The sequence below is a fragment of the Capra hircus genome, chromosome 25 (assembly GCF_001704415.2).
Source record: "Capra hircus breed San Clemente chromosome 25, ASM170441v1, whole genome shotgun sequence".
NCBI lineage: Eukaryota > Metazoa > Chordata > Mammalia > Artiodactyla > Bovidae > Capra > Capra hircus.
In genome coordinates, this window is record NC_030832.1 from 14,430,340 (window position 1) to 14,449,844 (window position 19,505).

Sequence of the window (19,505 nt, forward strand, 5' to 3'; positions counted from 1 at the left end):
GGCAGGAGAAGGGCCCGAGAGACCTTGCAGAGGTGGAATCCACGCGCCTGTGATGCTGGGGGCTGGGCAGCGGCGTGCACGGCGATCCTGGGTCTAGGCTGGGAGACTGCAGGGTGGCCTGGCCCCCCAGAAACAGCGTCTGGAGGGGAGCGGACATGGAGGGGTGCTCTCACAGGTCTGACTCAGTGGTCTCTGGGGAAGTCAGTCTCTTGATCTTTTTCATTCAGTTATTTGACAAATACCCAGGTTTTGGGAGAAGGAAATGGCAGTCCCCTCCAGTATTCTTGCCTGGAGAATCCCAGGGACGGGGGAACCTGGTGGGCTGCCGTCTGTGGGGTCGCACAGAGTCGGACGTGACTGAAGTGACCTAGCAGCAGCAGTAGCAGCAGGTTTTGGAAATCTGAGAAGGAAGGAAGACAGTCGTGGGAAGGGGTCGCTGGTGGGTGAGTCGAGAGGGAGCTGGGCTGTCACAGGGGACCTGGAAGAGCCAGCGTGGGCCGGGGTGCTGAGCGATGGCCTGAGGGGCCTAAGAGGGGCTTTCTCAGCTCAAGTACACGACAGCTTCTCCCTGTTCCTCATCTTCAGCCGGTGTTCCACGTCATGGGATTCTCTGTCACTGGGAGGGTCTTGAATGGACCGGAAGGCGAAGGTGTCCCGGATGCGGTGGTCACCCTGAACAGCCAGATCAAAGGTGGGCAGACACGCTGGGCCCAGGCCTGATTTCCGGGGCTGGGTTTTGCTACAGGGGGAAATGGAAAGGAAACAAAATCTTGACTCTGTGAAAACAGGCCAGCTTTCGGTATCCCCGTGTAGATGAGGGACATGTAGCTGTTTTTGGCTCATCCTTTGTCAGCATGTTTTTGTTCCACAGTCAGAACAAAAGCTGATGGCTCGTTCCGCCTGGAGAACATAACCACCGGGACGTACACCATCCATGCCCAGAAGGAGCACCTGTACTTTGAAACCGTCACGATCAAAATCGCACCCAACACACCTCAGCTGGCTGACATCATCGCCACAGGGTAAGGGGGTCATGGGGGGCCACAGGGCTTACGCTGGCAGTCAGCAGAGACCAGAACACCTTCGATCTGACCGTGTTTCTACCACGGAGTCTCATCCAATCTCTGACGCCTGTGGAGACGCAGTTGGCTTCTTTAAAAAGATGAGAGCTAAACGTTATAAACTGAAGGTACTTAGCTGTTGGCTGCTTCCCGAACATCATCTTGCTTCAGAATTAAAGTGGGTTTACGATAGAAGAGGATCTGTCGTGCCTGATTTCACATCTGTGGGGCCTTCCTTGGCTTAATTGGAAGGTAGTGTAGTTGGTTGAGAACATTGGTTGTAAGATGCTTCGGGTCATGGGTCACAATTCTTCCTGTTTTGTTGTGCTTAGCGTGAGTTGTGAGGGGACATGCCGTGGTTGAATTCCTGTAGTTTCATCACACAGTGACAACGTTTAGTGCAGAGAACCCCGGCCTTGGAGTAGAATCTGGGTCTTTCTTCTCTGCATGTTCCCTAGAGAGTGGAGGTGGGGGGAGGCTGCCATCTTTTCCTCGGCAGTAGGTGCTCACTAACAAGTTACTTGGTGGCTCAGTTGGTAAAGAATCTGCCTGCACTGCACGAGAGACCCGGGTTCGATCCATGGGTCGGGAAGATCCCTTGGAGAAGGCAATGACTACCCACTTCCGTATTCTTGCCTGGAAAATCCCATGGACAGAGGAGCCTGGCGGGCTACGGGGTGGGGCAGGGTCTGCATGGAGAGCGGCCTCTCAGAGCAGCGTGGTGTGGATGAGGGATGGGAGCACAGCGCCTGGTGTTGCTGGAGTAGAAAGTGCTGAGCAGACGGAGGGAGCAGGTGTCGCAGGGCCTCTTCATGCCCCATTGGAAGTGGAGGGCTTTTTCCATCAGGGAGAAAAGTCAAAGGCCAGTGAACAGTTGTAAACATGGAGGTAACATGGGTAGATGTTTGTCTTCACTGAGACATGTTGGTGCCATGGCGGGGCAGGCCTCGAAGGGTCGAGATGAGGGTGCGGGAGGCTGAAAGCAGAGTTGTCTGATGGAGAAATGTCTCGGGGTTCCCAGCCCGAGAGGCCGAGGCCCTGGAGAGGAGCCAGGTGGGGCTGAGGCTTCGGTTGTGACCACGGGGTCCGCAGGCCCGCTAGGTGGCGCCCTTCACCAGGTGCTCAGATGGATTGTGACTCCGGAAGACTTGGTGGCAGAACCTTGGAAAGGGTAGGAGCGGGTCATGGGGCACAATTCTTCCTGTTTTGTTGTACTTAGCGTGAGTTGTGAGGGGACATGCCGTGGTTGAATTCCTGGCATGGAATCTGTGGACTGGAAGTAGAATGTCAGTCCTCGAGGGGCGGCCTCAGGAGAGCCTGAGGCGGGGGCTTTAGCTGTGACCTCCCGCCGGTCATGGGGGTCCGGGAGCTGAGCCCTGAAGACATGTGTTACTGGCCTGGTCACTGAGGAGGTTTTCTCTAGGCAGGTGGGGGCTCTGGGTCAGGGCTCCAGCGAGGAAGCAGACCCCCGAGGGGCCTCAGGAAGCGATCCTGGGCTTCAGTTCTCCCTGAGCAGTTCTGAGCGGCGACTCTGGGTGAGGCACCGAGGTGAATGCTGGGTGTGTACAGTGAGCCAGACTGTAAGCTACGGTGACTGTAAGTTACGGGGGGTGTGCCGGAAGCGCTTGGGGACCCCCAGGGGACTTCCTTCAGGCTGGGGGCTGTGGAAGCCGAGACCTTCGGGAGGACTGAAAGGCAGCCGAGTGGACGACTTGGCAGGTGGAGGGGTCAGTGTGTTGCAGGAGGGGGGCTCCTCCTGGAAGGTTCTCTGGGTAGAGGGGTGGGGGGACAGACAGCGTGGGTGGGGGTGACGGTGAGGCCTTGTGGCCATCTTGTGTGGGTGAGCTTTTCCCCAGGTGAGTGCAGCCCCTGGACGGGTTTTCAGCAAGGGAGCTGTGAATCAGGGTGCTTTGGAAAGGGTTTCTTCTCCTGACTGCTGTGTGGGGAATAAATGGGGGAGTGGGGAGCCAGAGTAAACTTGAGGGAGTAAATAGGAGGTGCTGGAGGAGTTTCCTGGAGGAGATGGTGACCCGTGGGACCTGAGACCGGGTTCTGGGGGGGATGGGAGGAGTGGGTAAGTTTGATGTGTGATAGGCCTGTGCCTCAGAGCTCAGGTTTCCTATTTCAGCCATTTGGGTAGATGGAGGAGGTACCATTCCCCGTTCATGGAGGTAGGGAAACGTAGTTTAATTTTACATTTACTCTTTGAAATGGAATTTTGAATCAAAGAGAAACCACATTCTTTGAATATCTTTGGAGAAGCTGATCATTTTTCTTTTGGGCCATATAGCATGTTTGTCTTTTAATTCATTGATATTTCTTTCTTTTTCTTTTGTTCTCTTTTAAAACATTATTTGAAAAAGAGAAAAACTGAGTTAAATGACAGAATGTAGCTGTCTCACTAGGCACCAAAATTACTAATTTCTCTCCATAAATGTATTAAATTCTGATGAAAGAATTTTTTTTTCAGAGTTTAAACTTTTTATTTTGTATTGGGATATAGCCCATTACCAATATTGTCTGATGAAAGAATTTATTGGCACAAATTGATTTTTAAGGGCTTCAGTATAACAAACACTCTCCTACCAGCTTTTTAGTTCTTTTTCTAAATGAATGTGTATTTGAGGTTTAGTGTAATGGGTCACTTCTCTTTAATGGAGAATATGAGCTAAAACACATCATATGGTTAAAGTATTAAAACTTAGGCAAGGGGGTTCAACTTGTAATGAATAAGGGGACTTCCCCCCGCCCTCCCCCCACCGAAAAAGACACAAATGAAGAGTGTATGGAAGGGCCTTGAGAACAGTTCTTTCAGTATTCCCTTCCTGTCGATTTTCTCTGAAAGCACACAGTAGGGAACCGAAAAAAAAAGGCAAACCTTTGCATCCAGATCAGGGCTTGGCACACTTTTTCTATCAAGGACCAGAGAATAAATATTTTAGACTTCATGGGGCCATACAGTCTTTGTGACGAAGCCCACCATAGACAATTCATAAATGAATGGGTGTGGCCATGTTCCAGGAAAACTTTATGTGCGCACACTCTAATGATATACTTTTTATATGTCATGAGATAGTCTTTTGATTTTTTTTTTTCCTTTTTAACCCTTTAAAAGTGGGAAAACCATTCTTAGCTCATGATCCCAACCAAAACAGGTGGCTGGTGTGACTTGACCCCTGGGCTGTGGTGTCTTACCCCCTGCTGTCCAGCCTGAACCCTGGTGGCCAGCCTGGTCACGTCCGTCTAGAGCAGTGGTCCCCCAGCCTTTTGGGCACCAGGGACATGTTTTTTTTTTCTCTTTTGAGATCTGTGTTTTAGAAGACAGTTTTTCCATGGCCTAGGGGAAGGAGGGGGATTCTGTGATGATCCAGGTGTGCTTTATTTATTTATTGTGCACTTTATTTCTTTATGACATTGGCCCCACCTCAGATCACCAGGCGTTAATTAGATCCAGGAGGCGGGGGCCTCTGCTCTAGAGAGACGACCGTGGCCTGCACCGCCTCGTGGTTCCTTCTGTTTTTTCTTTGCAGCCGAGTGGGCCTGTCAGCACCTAGTGCACCCCATTATTGTCCAGCACTGAACCCAGCATTTTTTATTCTCTTCCTGTCAAAAGTAGCAACTGGTTTTTATCTAAAGCGATCCTCTTGAAGATTACAAAATGTAAATTTTAGGCCGTTGAAGAATTGCTTGTGACCTCCAGCGGTGGGACATGATTACAACAGACTAAACATGAAGATGGCCACTCAGGGGACACTGGGCTTTGCTGGGTTTTATTAGCGGGTGGGTGTGCCTTTCCTGTGCTTCTGGAAATGTGCCATGTCGTACTTTACACTCTGCTCATTTACAGTCTCCAGTCTGAGTCATTACCTTAATAGGGCTTTTCAATTATAAGTTGCTTCTGTAGCTCCTGGCTCCTAAGGAGTTCAATTTTAGCTCTGCATTTCTTTAAACTTAATTACCTTTCCTATTCAGATCTCTCAGATTGCTTTTCTGTGTGCATTATATATAATCACAGGCGAGGAAGCCGTCTTTGATAACCTTGCCTTGTTTTATCGCCTGGGTAATACCACACTTCCTTAGGCAGCTTTCAGCTCTTGCCTTTAAGGACTCATCCGCATTCTTGGTTGTGGCTGCTCCACCGTCAACGATCCAATTACCTGAAACATTTTTATTATCCACAAATTGTCTGAAAACCGCTTCTGCAGTGGGGAATGGCCAGCTGTCACCCAGAACGCACAAACAACCCTGCCCCAGGCCCTCTTTCTGCCTTTCCATGTGCAGAAAGAGGTCCAATCTTCTTTCTAATGATTGCTTATAAAATTGGAGTCGTTTGGTCTGTATTCCCGTCTCTTCATTAAGATCACGCTAATCTCAAGGATGAGGGCTGGAAGCGAGATTCCAAGTCTGGGTTGCCAGCATCTTTCCTGTGATAATTGAGTTCTCCTGCTGGGCTGAATGGTCCTCTTGTTGCAGGTTCAGTGTGTGTGGCCAGATATCAATCATTCGCTTCCCTGACACTGTCAAGCAGATGAGTAAATACAAAGTTGTCCTGGCCTCTCAAGACAAGGACAAGTCTTTAGTCACCGTGGAGACGGACGCTCAGGGATCTTTCTGTTTTAAAGCGAAACCAGGGACCTACAAAGTTCAGGTATGACGAGTTTTGTTCCGTTTAAGATATTTGAAAAACAAACAAACAACAACAACAAGGATTTGAAAGGGTTATTTTAAGATGGGATCAGAGAAGGAGCATTTTCATTCCCAGCTTCTTATTTTGGTAACTTTACATTCCTGCGTGTCAGTAGAGCACATAGGCAGCCAGCTTGAAAGGATGCGACAGGTGTTTCTCTTTTCCCGTCCTGATGTTTGTTAGGGGTTAGTATCAGGCTGCCAGTCACACGTCTACCTCCTCAGGCTTCTGGCTGCTGTAGAATATCCATGGGTCGTCAGACGAGATCAGAGTGAACTCTCTACTAGTGGCAGCTCAGTTACATCCACAGAGCATGGCTCTGGACCCTGAGGCCAAAATGGAGCTTCCCGTTTCCTGCCCTGCTGTAAATTGGAGATGCTGAGCAGGCACCCCCTGATTCCTCTATCCATCTCCCTGGTGAAGAAGCCGGGGAGACCCTGGCCTGTGGTCTCACCACTGGGGTGAAGGCCTGAGCACAGGTGGGGGCAGGAGGCCAGAGGTGAGACAGAAGCAGAGGTTCAGCCCACCAGCCCCACACTGAGACCGTGTCAACTGCTGCTGCTGCAGCGGTTGGGCGAGGGGAGGGAGTCAGGGAGGGTCCTTCTAAGACTTTGCTCTCCTCCAGGCCAGTGGAATCTCCCCACTCTGAGGAGGTGGGGTAGAGGCACAGCCTTCCCCCTGCGTCCAGGAACAGCATGCTGTGTGTGTGGTCAGCTCCTTTACCAACCAGCCAGCTTCTTGTGGTGTTGGCCACATAGACAAGCCTTTGGAGACTCCATCAGAGGCACAGTCAGGGACTTTTCCAAGGAAGGGCAGCTCTGGAATGTGATCTCTCTAAGGATGAAGAAGGCCAGCACTGCCTCTTCTCCCAGCCCCTCTTGTGAGCCTAAGAAAGGCACGCAGAAATGAGGGAAAAAGAAATGGCCCAGGTCCACTATTGGTCATCCACGTGGGTCCACAAGCTCACAGTTCATGTCACAAGTGACCTCACACCAGAATTCTAGGAGTCTAGAATCCGGGTTCTAGGATTTAGTGATCAGTAACAGCTTTGCGTGCCCCGATACGCTTTTGTGTGCACCCTGACACCACGGAAGGCTGGTGTTCTGTGTCTGATTAGAAATACATTTTCTTCACACCAGCAATATGCAGATTTGTTGTGGTTATAAAACTATGCCTAGGAATGAACCTTCTCCTTCAGAATCCGTCTAGCCTCAGGCCCAGATGATCTGGTGTCCTGTTGGCCAGGGAGCAGTGACCCTGATGTAGCCGCTGACCTTGTCCTGTGTGTCCCACAGGTGATGGTTCCTGAGGCAGAGACCAGGGCGGGGCTGACTTTGAAACCCCAGGCGCTGCTGCTGGCTGTGACCGACAGGCCTGTGATGGACGTGGCCTTTGTGCAGTTTTTGGCATCGGTTTCTGGGAAGGTCTCTTGTCTGGGTGAGACGTTAGTTGAAAGCAAGAATGGATGAGTTCGAAGAACCAGGCTGATAGAGGTGGGATTTGGGTGGGCTCTTCCTCACTGGGCGGTGGCAAAGATCACAGCAGAAGCTGATTGGGGGAGTGGTGTGTGTGAGGCCATGTTGTGTGCAGTTCTTTCTGAATAATCGCCGCAATCATCAGGAACATTTCTCTTAGAATACTCCTGCTTTGGCTCCCAAAAGAACGTGTGGGATTCTTTTTCTGAAAGGAGTTGGGCCCAGGTTTCAGTCCTAGCTCTGTCATTTACCAGTATGAGACTATAAGCATTTACTTGCCCAGCCTCAGTTTTCCTTCAGTAAAATGGGAATACTGCTGCTCTCAGAGGGTTTCAGTGAGGCTTAAATGTGGTCATATCAAGAGGCCGTATAGTATAGTGGTTAAGATCATAGACTCCAGAGCCGGACCACATGGGTTTGAACCATCGCTGTGTGATGTAGGGTAAGTGACTTAACCTGTGCTGTGAGTTCCTCATCTATAACGTGGGGATGTTATCAGTACCTGCCTCACAAGGTTATTGTGACGATCAAAGGAGTCAGTGTGTGTGTGGTAAAGAATCTACCTGCAATGCGGGAGACCCAGGATTGATCCTGGGTCAGGAAGATCCTCTGGAGAAGGGCATGGCAACCCACTCCAGTATTCTTGCCTGGAGAAGCCCATGGACAGAAGAGCCTGGCAGGCTACAGTCCACGAGTTCTCAAAGAGTCAGACATGACTGAGCAGCTAACACTTTTTTCATAGCCATTAGAAGTACCTGGAACACAGCAAGAGCCATATAAATCTTTGCCGTTGTTAGTAATATGATGATGATGATAAAGGGCCCAGTACTGTACCTGGTATGAAGTGGGCATTCAAGAAAGTTTCACTGCTTGTCTGACTTTTTCTCTGGCTCCCGTTGGTGTTCCCTAGATACTGTTGCTGCCAGTGTGGTAAATGCTGGGCAGCCTTATTGCTTGGTGCCAGTACCTTACGTGGTGGGAGAGGTGGGGGTGTGGGGAAACTTCTTAGAATCAAGTAGACGCCTGTTAGCTTTGAAGGACCCCTCCTGGGGCTGCCCTTCAGGAGCTAAGTGGTAGCAAGCAATTCACAGCAGTCGAGGGTTGGAACAGGTGTTGTGGTTCCCAGAGCCGCCAAGCGAGGCCCCTGCATCTTTTCTCTGCAGACACTTGCGGTGACCTGCTGGTGACCCTGCAGTCCCTGAGCCGCCAGGGCGAGAAGCGGAGCCTCCAGCTCTCCGGCAAGGTCAACTCAATGACTTTCATGTTTGACAACGTGCTGCCCGGAAAATACAAGAGTAAGAGCTGAAGGCAGCACTTCCTGTCTTTGTAAACTTTCTGAAAACTCGCTCTCTAGTTGCATCCCAACGATACTTGTTTAACTCTTGTTTGTCTTTGTCCTTTGACCTTGGATTTGCATCATTTAGCTTGGGCAGTAATGCAGGAGTTGAGGCTTTCTGAACCAACTGCTGCCTTATCAGGATGATCCATACACTCCTCATGCCATTTTATTTGTAAATTCCTGAAAACAGTGACACATGATTACACTGACATGCTCTACCACTTAGCAGCTGTGTGAGCCTGGCAGCTCACTTGATCTCCCTGGGGCCCGGTTTCCCCTTCTGAAGCAGGAGTCTGCACCTTTCTGCAGAGTGATGGAATCCAGTTTGTAAAGCCCCGGCACAGTGCCTGGGAAGGAGAAGGCACTTTTCCTTGTCTTCCTCAAGAAGCTGCCCATTGCCTATACTTTTGTTCTGTCAGAATTCAGCTTGAAGCTGCTGGCTGTAAACAGCCTCGAAAGTAGTAGACTGATTTTTCAGGGAGATTATGTTTTCTGTTAATGTCGGGTGTTGGCAAACTATGATCTGAGGGCAGCTGCCTGTTTTTATGAATAAAGTTTTATTGGAACAGCCACGCCCGTTTGTCTGGCATCTGTGGCTGCTTGTGCGCTGCAGAGGCAGAGTTGAATAGTTGAGACCGTGTGGTCTGCAGAGGTGAAAATATTTACTCTCTGGTCCCTTAGAGAGCAAGTTTGCCAGTGTCTGAAGGTCTTACCTATAGCCTGGTCTTAGGCTCAGTTGGATTTCTTTGTTAATGATTTTAATGGCCATTGGTTTCAGTTGTTTTTTGTTTTGTTTTTTAAGCAATTATTTATTCCCAGCATGGCCAGCTCTGTATATATACCTACACACACACACATACTTGTTTGTATATATGTGTGTATAAGGGCCTCCAAGGTGGTTCAGTGGTAAAGAATTTGCCTGCCAAAGCAGGAGACAGAGATTTGATCTCTGGGTCGGGAAGATCCCCTGGAGAAGAGCATGGCAACCCACTCCAGCATTCTTGCCTGGAGAATTCGATAGAGGAGCCTGGTGGGCTACTCTCCGTGGAGTCTCAAAAGAGTCGGACATGACTGAGCGACTGAACAATAAGAACAGCGTGTGTATAAACTCATTCACGCACATCATTAGCACTGTTTTTCTGGGGGTATTCAGGGAGGTGGTACGCTCTGCCCACATGGTGTCCGTGTCGTGTCCTTTGCAGTCAGCATCCTGCATGAAGACTGGTGCTGGAAGAACAAGAGTCTGGAGGTGGAGGTTCTGGAGGACGATGTGTCCGCCGTTGAGTTCAGGCAGACGGGCTACATGCTGCGGTGCTCCCTTTCCCACGCCATCACTCTGGTAAGCGGGCTGCTAAGGATGCTCTTATTTGGAAGGACACTCGCCTTTTGGAGAGAGAGAAGGACTAGTGTGCCAAGAGGACCATCAGCATAGTCAAGCCAGATTTCCTTTTCTGCCCCTCAGCTCACCCACCTATTATGGAAACACCGTCAGGAAGCATTTTGAGTCCCTTAGTGGAAAGATGCCTTTGTTGGGGAGAGTTCCTTGTCCTGGCTCCACGTTAAACTCTAACTCTGACTAGTGGTTTTGGAAAGCTGTTGATGTAGTGCAGAGCATGTGGGCTTTGTAGGCCCTGCCAAGTTCAAGTAATGTTTGTGAGCCTCCATTTTTCCTTCTGAACTTGAGATCGTAATACTCACTCCCCAGGGTTGTAGTGAGGCATGAGTAAATCTCTCATGTATTTGAAGTTTTCCTGTGTACCCTGCTCTTTCTTAGGAACAGGTGCAGCTGAGCAGAGTTGGTTGTCCTCTTGCAGTCTCTGTGGCTGGGTTGGCAGTTACCCAGTGGGTTTTAGGATGGGAACATCTGTGTAGCCCTGCGTAGGTCTGTTCCTGAACTTCGTATAATCTTCTGACTTCTAGCAGTGGCAGGTGTCATTGTCAGATCTCAGTGGCAAAATGGGGGCAAATGACAATTAAGTGGCTGCTTATGTTAGACACCAGAGCAGTGAGACTGGTCTCTCTAATGCCAGTTGAACACTCGAACCACTTAACTACAAATGGTCCACAGACAGCTTTGTTATAGGAAACGGGTTGATTACTATCCAGTTGAGAACAAGCGAGAGATATTCGGGAAACCAGTCCTTGATTTCCATTTCTCTTAGACTAAGAACGTACTCCTAATGACGGCCAGACCTTTGCTGACTCCTGTCTCACTCCCTACCCGTCTCCCCCTCGTTCACTAGCTGCCTCCAGTTCCACACCAAGCTCGGTCCCTTCTCCGGGCCTTTGCACATACTCTTTTCTGCCTGAAATGCTGCGTCTTCTCTGTGACTCAGTGTGATTGCTTTTTCTCATCGTTCAGGCTGAAGCCCCAGTGTTACCTGCTTGAGGGGGCAGGGGGTGGGGGGGCCTGTCTTGAGGCCAAGCTGAACAAGCCTCTGCGGAGGGCACTCTGTCCTGCTCCCTGTTTATTTCCTGCTAAGCTCTGTGACTTCCTAGCTGACGTCTACTGACTTCTCTGTTGACTGCATGGATTTCCTGTCTTCCCGTATCAGAATGTAATCCATGCTGAAAACAAGAGCCGTGGCAGCAGCCAGGGCCCAGCCTTGGGCCGGCCGCATGGCAGGTGCTCAGTAAATGTTAGTTGACTGAATGAAAAAGGTCACGTTTCTGTTGGAAGTTTTGGAGGGCTTTTAATTTTCCCCTGGCTTCCAGCTGTTCAAATGATTAATGTGCAAAACAGGTGACTGGTTCAGAAGCAGAAAGCTCACTCCTCGTCCGGGTGTCTCCATCTTCCCTGGTAAGGCATCGGCTTGGCTTTGTTCCCGTAGGAATTTTACCAGGATGGGAATGGACCTGAGAACGTGGGGATTTATAACCTCTCCAAAGGAGTCAACCGGTTCTGCCTGTCCAAGCCCGGTGAGTCTGGAAGGATCGATGTCCTCTGAGCGAGGGAAATGGAGAGGCTCTCGAGAGTGTTTTCAGAGGTGTTTTTCTCCATCTCGGTTCAGTTTGCATCAAGCTATCAGTTTTGGTTGTGGGTAACGCCTTTGGAGGGAGCAGCACTTTTACCCAGAGAATTAGAGCTGGGGGTTGGCACATGTTCCCAGGCTCTTGAGTTTGAGTTGAGTCCAGACCACAGGGCCCTTTGACTTTGAAAAATCGAACACCATCAGCCCATCATCTCTCCTGCTGGGTGATCACTCCCACCTTGCTTAAAATCCTTCAGTGGCTTCTTTCTTTGTTAATCACTTTATTGAGATGCAATTTACATACCATAAAATTCACCCACTTAAAATGTACAACGCAGTGGTTTTTAGTAAATATACCTAGCCATATAACCATATAATCCAGTTCAGAACATTTTCATTGTTCCAGTGATGCCTTCCTACATGTTTACGGCTCATCTCTATTCCCAGCTTTTGGCAGTCACTAATCTATTTTCTGTCTCTAGGAATTTGCCTTGTTTGGACACTTCATATAGTGAAGTCATACAATACTGTTATTTTTTAGGCTCCTTTCACTTAGCATAATGTTTTTGAAGTTCATTCAGGTCATAGCAGATACTAATAATTTGTTCCTTGTTATTGCTGAACAGTATTCCATAGCATGGATATATCACAGTTTGTGTATCCATTCACCAGTTGGTGGGTAAATTGTTTCCAGTTTGGGGCTATTATAAATAATGTTGCTATGAACATTTGTGTACAGGTTTTGTGTGGATATCTCTTGGGGAGATATCTAGGAATGGAATTAAATGATAAATTTATGTTTAATTTTTTAAGAAACTGCCAAAATATTTTCTGAAAAAGCTGTATTTGCCATTTGATATTCCCACCAGCTATGTCTGAGGGTTTCAGTTTTTCTACCTCTTTACCATTATTTGTTGCTATCTTTTTGATTTGTAGCATCCTGGTGGTTCTAAAGTAGGATCTCATTGTAGTTTTATGTTGTGTTTTCCTAAGGAATAATTTAGGGACTTTTGTTGGTTCTCAAGATAAAGTACAGTAACCTCCATTTACCCATGGTTTCACTTCCCACGGTTTCAGTTACCTCTGGTCAACTGCAGTCTGAAAATGTTAAATGGGAAATTTTAGAAATAAACAGCTTATACCTTTTAAATTGCATGCCTTCTGAGTAGCATGGTGAAGTCTCTGACTGTCTTGCTCCTGTCTGGCCCTTTGGCACATCTACATATATGTTACCCACCTGTTAGTATAGGTAAAAACTTAGTACGTAGTGGGTTTGGTACTGTCTGCGATTTCAGGCATCCACTGGGGGTCTTACCACGTGTACACCACGGATAGGGCACAGTCATGTATAAAACCCTTAATCAGACCTTGAACTCCTGTGTAATCTAGCTCGACCTGTCACCCTCTGTTCCAGCCACTGTTTCTGTGTTTTAATTAGGATGCCTTTGGCTGCAGGTAACAAAATCTGTATGACAACCCCCGACAAGTGGGGTTAATTTGATTCATTAACAAAGACTAGCAGCGGGACTTCTCTGGTGGTGCAGTGGTTAAGATTCTGCCCTTCCAATGCAGGTTTGATCCCTGTTTGGGGAACTAAGATCCCGCATGCCATGCAGTATGGCCAAAAAATGAAAAAAAAAAAACAAAAAAAAACCCAAAAAACAAAGACTAACAGCTCAGGCGTGGGTTCAGATGGTAGGTATTAGGGTAGGTGTCTTTGTGATTCTTTTAGTCCTTTCCCTTTTTCTTTTTTTTCTAATGAACTATGCACTGCTTTTTTTTTTTTTTTCAATTTTTAAGAAGTGTATTTTGTGCTTGGTCTCCATTAGTTTGTGGGTGTTTCTTTAGTTGCAGTGAGCAGGGGCTACTCTTTAGGTGCAGTGTGCAGGCTTCTCATTGTGGCAGTTTCTCTTGTTGCTGAGCGTGGGCTCTCGGGCACCTGGGCTTCAGTAATTGCAGCTCCTGGGCCCTGAAGTGCCGGCTCAATAGTTGTGGTTCAGTGACTACACAGCAGCAGAACGGGCTCAGTTGCTCCGTGGCATGTGGAATCCTTCTGGACCAGAGTTTAGACCCTTGTCTCCTGCACTGGCAGATGGGTTCTTTACCCCTGAGCCACTAGGGAAACCCCCACTTGGTTTTTTTTCATTTTCTGCCTCGTGTTTTCAAGGAGCCTACTGTTGCTCCAGAAAACTTAGGTCTAAGGCAAGGAGATGAGAGGAGTGGTGGGCAAACATTTTCCATGCCACATCCTCCAGGAAACTTCCTTTATGTCTTATCATCCAGAACCGTGTCCCTTGGCCACTTCTAGCTGCAAGGGAGCCTGGGGCAGCTGGATTTGCTGCTGGAGGCTGGCATGCCTTCACTTGAGCGTAAGCGGGAGCTGGTTTGAAGGCAGGAAGGCAGCTGTTAGGCAGCCAGCAATCCTGTGGTTCAGATGCTGTGCTCTGCCGCAGCGCCCTCCACCCCACCCGCCTTCATCTAGCTCTGCCTGCCCGCCTGCCACTTCTTGGTTCTGATGTTCCTCCCCAGGGAGGCTAGTGCCCCAGTGTTGCTGGGAGCTCGGCTGCTCATGCCCACGAGGCCTAGTTCCTCCCCAGACCGCACCCATCACACCTGGTGGCTGTGGAACCCTTCTCTTCCTCTCTGTAGATGGCAAGCCCCATGAAGGCAGGGACTCTGCATGTTCCCCACTCTGTCAACACTCGACACAGCACCTGGCCCGAGTGTTGCCCTGCCAACATTTGTCAAGTGAAAGAACAAAGAAAGTAAAGGAAGAAACCTAACAATTTGCTTTTTAGGTAACTGCACTGAGGCTTGATCAGTGTGATGAGAACCGCAGAAGTGACTTGAACGAATTTCATGTTTGGGCTGGGCGGATGGCCAGAATGCTGGTGAAAGAGCATTTGGGAGAATCCGCTATTACACTTGGCTCCTTCCTGGAACTGTATTCTTCTGGCAAACGACATCATATGCCCTTAATCTGAGTGTTGGCCTGATGAGCTCATGGCGTGGAAGTGTTTTCTGTAGTTATTTTTTGGTTTTCTGAGACTTCCCTGCCCCATGCACCTTTTAGGAATATTTATAGGATGGAGTCCAGACTGTAGCTGTCTTTTGGATCTTTAACAGAATCTGTTAAGTAGGAAATTCTCAGTCTGAATCCCAGTAGAAATGTACTTCCTGTTCCTCCTCGTGCATGTGTCTGTTAGCTTGGTCTATGCAGAATAAACTACTGTGAGCTGTTAAATGATGGAAAATGAAAATCCTGACCTGGTGAGCAGACCTTTGAGTGGATGGGTCATTGGTAAGAAGCCGTCCGTAGGCAGCGGAAAAGGCCTTTCAGATCCTGTGTGTGATCTGTTAGGAAAGAGAGGCACCGCCTTGGGATTCCAGATGTTGGAATTGCTCAGTGGAATAGATGCTGTCCTCTGAAAATGACTTTTGATTTCCTGGCTGCAGGCGTGTACAAGGTGACCCCTCGCTCCTGCCACCGGTTCGAGCAAGCGTTCTACACCTATGACACGTAAGCTGGGTGTTGACCGCTCTGTGCTGTCTGTGGAGGGGAGTGAGCGTGGATCTCTGCGACAGTTATTTCTGAGAACAAGGGAGTTTTTTTTTGTATGTTTTCTGGAAGTAGTAAGGTTAGGGAGTGAAAAGAATTTGTAGATAAGGATTTTAAGACAGTTGGGTAAATAACTGAGGAAGCAAATATAGAGCTCTTCCCCAAGAATTCTGTAAACCCAGGACGGAAGCCTGTGGTTTTGAACTGTCTTGCACGTAATGTCTGTTGAATCTTCCAGCCTCACTGATAGGAATTTCTCAAGCTCTAGTCCTCCATTTTCCTGTTTTTACAGATGCTTGTGGGTTTCACTGGAAATTAGAGACGTAAAGTTTGGGAATGGAGAATCAGTTTACCCTTAAAGACACTTGTATGTATTTGAGAAGCTTTCTCATGCCAAGCTAAGAGCAGTTTCACGTAGTATATTTCAGGGTCAGGAAGGTCGCCCATAAAGGGCGTTGTTTGTGATCCTTTGAGGACGTCGAGGTGGTGTTATGGTGTTTTCTTTCCCCCTCTCTGATTTACAGGTCTTCACCCAGTATCTTGACATTGACAGCCATTCGCCACCACGTCCTTGGAACGATCACCACTGACAAAATGATGGATGTGACCGTGACAATCAAGTAAGGCCGGTGTTCCATGGTGGGCCGAGCGTGGGAGGGTGGGGGGCCAGGCCATCTTCTCTCAGAGCTGCTCTGAAAACTATTTTTGATTTGTTATTTCTAGGTATACATACAAATGGCCTTCGCTCTTATATGACATGGCCGTAAATTCACAACAGCCCTCCTTTCCTTTTATGATTCAGGAATTAACCGTGGATGAGGAAGAGCCTCCCGACAGCTCGTTTCAGTGCCTCAAATTTCTGCCTGAGCTCTTTGTACTTCCTGTCTCTGCTGAGGGGGAAAAAAAATCTCTGGTTTGTTCATTGTAGTTCAGGTGTTTCAGCAAATTCAAAAAAATTTGCGTATTTTTCTTTAGGCCGTTTCTCGAAGTCTTGGGAAATAGAGATGGCACCTTGTGTGAGAAGGGTCGTGAGAGAAAGAGGGTGAAAGGCACTGTCTCGCTGAGGGCCACGTTTGCTTGCGCACCACCTTTGAGAGGAACTTCCGCCCTGTGGTGGCTGCATCTGACACCCTAATTTTCTCAAGAAATGAAGGGGTTTTAACAGTATGACTGCCTTTGTCAAAGAGAATGGATATCTGAGTAACTTTCTTCCAACTTACCTTACTTGAAGTTGCCTTTCCCGCCACGTCTGCATTTTTCTGTATACCTCCTGTCCACCCATCCATCTGTGAAGAAAATATTTACGGAGCATCTCAGTGTTGTGTTAAAGCACTGGGCATAGGCAACAGCCCCTGCCCTTGTGGAACTTACAGTCTCACGAGGGAGGCAGATAGTAGTCCAGAGCTATAAAACTGCAGCTGTGTCAAGTGCTTTGCATAGAACAGGCTTCCCTGATAGCTCAGTTGGTAAAGAATCCACCTGCGGTGCAGGAGACCCTGGTTTGATTCCTGGGTTGGGAAGATCTGCTGGAGAAAGGAGAGGCTACCCATTCCAGTATTCTTGGGCTTCCCTTGTGGCTCAGCTGATAAAGAATCTGCCTGCAATGCAGGAGACCTGGGTTTGATTCCTGGGTTGGGAAGATGCCCTGGAGAAGGGAAAGGCCACTCCAGAATTCTAACCTGGAGAATCCCATGGACTATACACTCCATGGTGGGGGCGTCTCAAAGAGTCAGACACGACTGAGCAACTTTCACTTAAGTGCTTTGAATTTGACCTTGTTGGGGGGTTGGGGTCTATGCAGGAGAGGTAGGCTGCTGGGCCCAGGCCATGTTAAGGGTTTTAGCTTTGGCCCTGGATACTGTGACATATTTCAAGTAGATGGATCATGCTCTTTGTTTCAAGAAAGTCCCTCTGGGTGCTGAGTAGAGAACAGATACAAGAGGCCCAGGAGTGGGCGTTGACCAAGGCAGAGGGCAGAGAGTCCTTAGGAGACAGGCTGAGAGAGGATGGGGGCTTCATCCAGACGATGGCAGTGGGTGGAGGGCAGTGGACAGATTGGAGAGTCATTGGGCGGACTGAGTGGTGAGACGTGGCAGCAGGCTGACCATGTGGGCTCAGGGAGGGAAGAACAGCGGGGGCAGCTGTTGGTCTCTGACTTCATTACTGGGGTTCATATTCACCAGGGTGACCAGGTGGTGCCGGAGCAACATCTCTTAGTAGTTTCCCACCTGAAAAGTGTGAATTACTGGTATGACTAGGAATTCACATTTTTACCAGTAGTGAGTCCATGTTATATTGTGTTTGGTCTTCATTAAGTTTATTTTTGTAACCTCAGAAGAGTTTTTGTTTTGTTGGCTTGTGGTGAGAGTTACATGAAATGCAGCTGGACATGGCCAGGGGTGGGGTCCCTTATGGGGATCTTGTACTTCCCGGATCCCACACCGGGCTCCTCGTGGTCACCCTCCACAGATCTCCTCTGTAGCCTTCCCTGTTTCACATATGGCAGCTCCGTCTTTCTCGTTGGTCCTTGACAAAATCTTTTTTTCTCTTGCATTGCATACCTAGCTGATCCACCTGCAAATCCTGGGCTCTACAATCCATGGGAGTTGGTTCCAGGGCCCCCCGTGGTTACAAGAATCTGCAGATGATCAAGTCCCTTATAAAGCAGAGTCCCTTTGCATATAACCTGCTGCACATCTTCCCCTGTGCTTTAAATATACTTTAAATCATCTCTGGAATATCTTAGAATCTTACTTAGAATATCCAGTGCAATGTAAATGCTATGTAAATAGTTGTAAATACAATGTAAATGCTACGTACATAGCTACCAGCATGGGGCAGATTCAAGTTCTGCTTTTTGGAACTTTCTGGAATATTTTCCCCCCAAACATTTTCCATCTGTGGCTGGTTGACTCCTCAGGCGTGGAGCCTGTGGAAGCGGAGGACTGACTGTGCGTCCGCCATCCGTGGCTTTCTTAGCACTTGGCTCTGTGCTTTGGTTTCACCCACTGTTGTCTCCCGCCAGTTCTTCCTGTCTGACCTCTGTGTTTTGGCTGTTGCTTCATAGCAGTGTTGTTCATGTGAAATCGGAGTGATCTTAGTAGAAGTGAAGTGAAGTCGCTCAGTCATGTCCGACTCTGTGCAATCCCATGGACTGTACCCTACCAGGCTCCTCCGTTCATGGGATTTTCCAGGCAAGAGTACTGGAATGGGTTGCCATTCCTTCCTGAGCCCCTAATAGAATATAGTCACCCTCCTCCATCCCTGCCCGCCCAGCTCTCTCCTCTTTCCATGCTGCTTTAGTTTTCTTTATTGTACTTATCATCTGACATCATTTTTCTGTTGGTCATCTGCCTCTTCTCACTAGAATGTGGATTCCACAGGTTAGCGGCTGCTGTCTGTCCTGTACAGTCTCCCCAGCCCGATTCTCTTGCAGAGCACATTCTCAATAAGGTTGAAAGAAAGACGGAAGATGGTAGTGTGGAAGGAGCTCCACATCCTTTGGGAAGTTGACAGTTTCCTTCAGATCATAAAGGCAGTGATATTTCATCCCAGCCCAGATCTCCCAGATGCTTCCGCATGGCAAAGAAGTTCAGTTTCCTGTTTTTTTTTTTTTTAAACTGTTTATCCCAAACAGGAGAGGACTGTGCCACAGTTGGTGGTCTTATGAGGTGCTTGGTTTCTTTTTAACTGATGGATCTCTGCTTGCAGAAGTGTCCGATTTCCACCGACCTCAGGGGTCCCTGACTCCGTGTGCTGGGCTGCTCCTTTCCTCCAGGTCTTCCATTGACAGTGAGCCCGCCCTGGTCCTCGGCCCCCTGAAGTCTGTGCAGGAGCTGCGGAGGGAGCAGCAGCTGGCCGAGATCGAGAGCCGCAGGCAGGAGAGGGAAAGGAGCGGCGGAGAGGCCAGCAGCGAGGGGAGGACCAAGCCCCCTGTGCAGGAGATGGTGGACGAGTTGCAGGGCCCCTTCTCCTACGACTTTTCCTACTGGGCACGGTAAGCGCCCGTGGTGGGCTTTCCTTGCAGGGTCCTTCTGTTCAGATGTCCTTCCTTCTAGGGGTACAAGCCAGCCACATTGAAGTGTCTTAATTATTTTAGGTCCGGAGAGAAAATCACTGTCACACCCTCATCTAAAGAACTGCTCTTTTATCCTCCTTCCATGGAAGCCACTGTCAGTGGAGGTAAGTGTCAGCTCAGCTAGCTGATGACACACCTTCACAACTGTCCTTTTCCCTGCCTTTAGGATTCTGTTCTGTGCTGTTTTATAGTGAAGCCATCTTCGTAAGGCATCTTCAGTCCCCGTTGGCGCATAGATGTTACTATTTGATGAGTGAGTGAATGAGTGAGAGGTCTAAATCAGTAAACGTAACTCTCACTGTTAGAATTGGGGATCTTTTTGAAAAGGGACTTA

General features: G+C 48.7%; 1 protein-coding gene across 1 annotated transcript in view; it reads left to right on the forward strand.

Moving 5' to 3' along the window:
• LOC102178324 (nodal modulator 1) overlaps positions 1-19,505 on the forward strand; it is a 56,585-nt gene that overhangs the window by 19,884 nt on the left and 17,196 nt on the right. Inside the window, exons 10-20 of the mRNA XM_005697968.3 lie at positions 586-691; positions 872-1,022; positions 5,535-5,709; positions 7,044-7,185; positions 8,387-8,518; positions 9,765-9,901; positions 11,394-11,481; positions 14,991-15,054; positions 15,618-15,713; positions 18,872-19,090; positions 19,193-19,275. Coding sequence (XP_005698025.2) covers positions 586-691; positions 872-1,022; positions 5,535-5,709; positions 7,044-7,185; positions 8,387-8,518; positions 9,765-9,901; positions 11,394-11,481; positions 14,991-15,054; positions 15,618-15,713; positions 18,872-19,090; positions 19,193-19,275 — 1,393 coding nt within the window. The remainder of the gene's footprint in view (positions 1-585; positions 692-871; positions 1,023-5,534; positions 5,710-7,043; positions 7,186-8,386; positions 8,519-9,764; positions 9,902-11,393; positions 11,482-14,990; positions 15,055-15,617; positions 15,714-18,871; positions 19,091-19,192; positions 19,276-19,505) is intronic.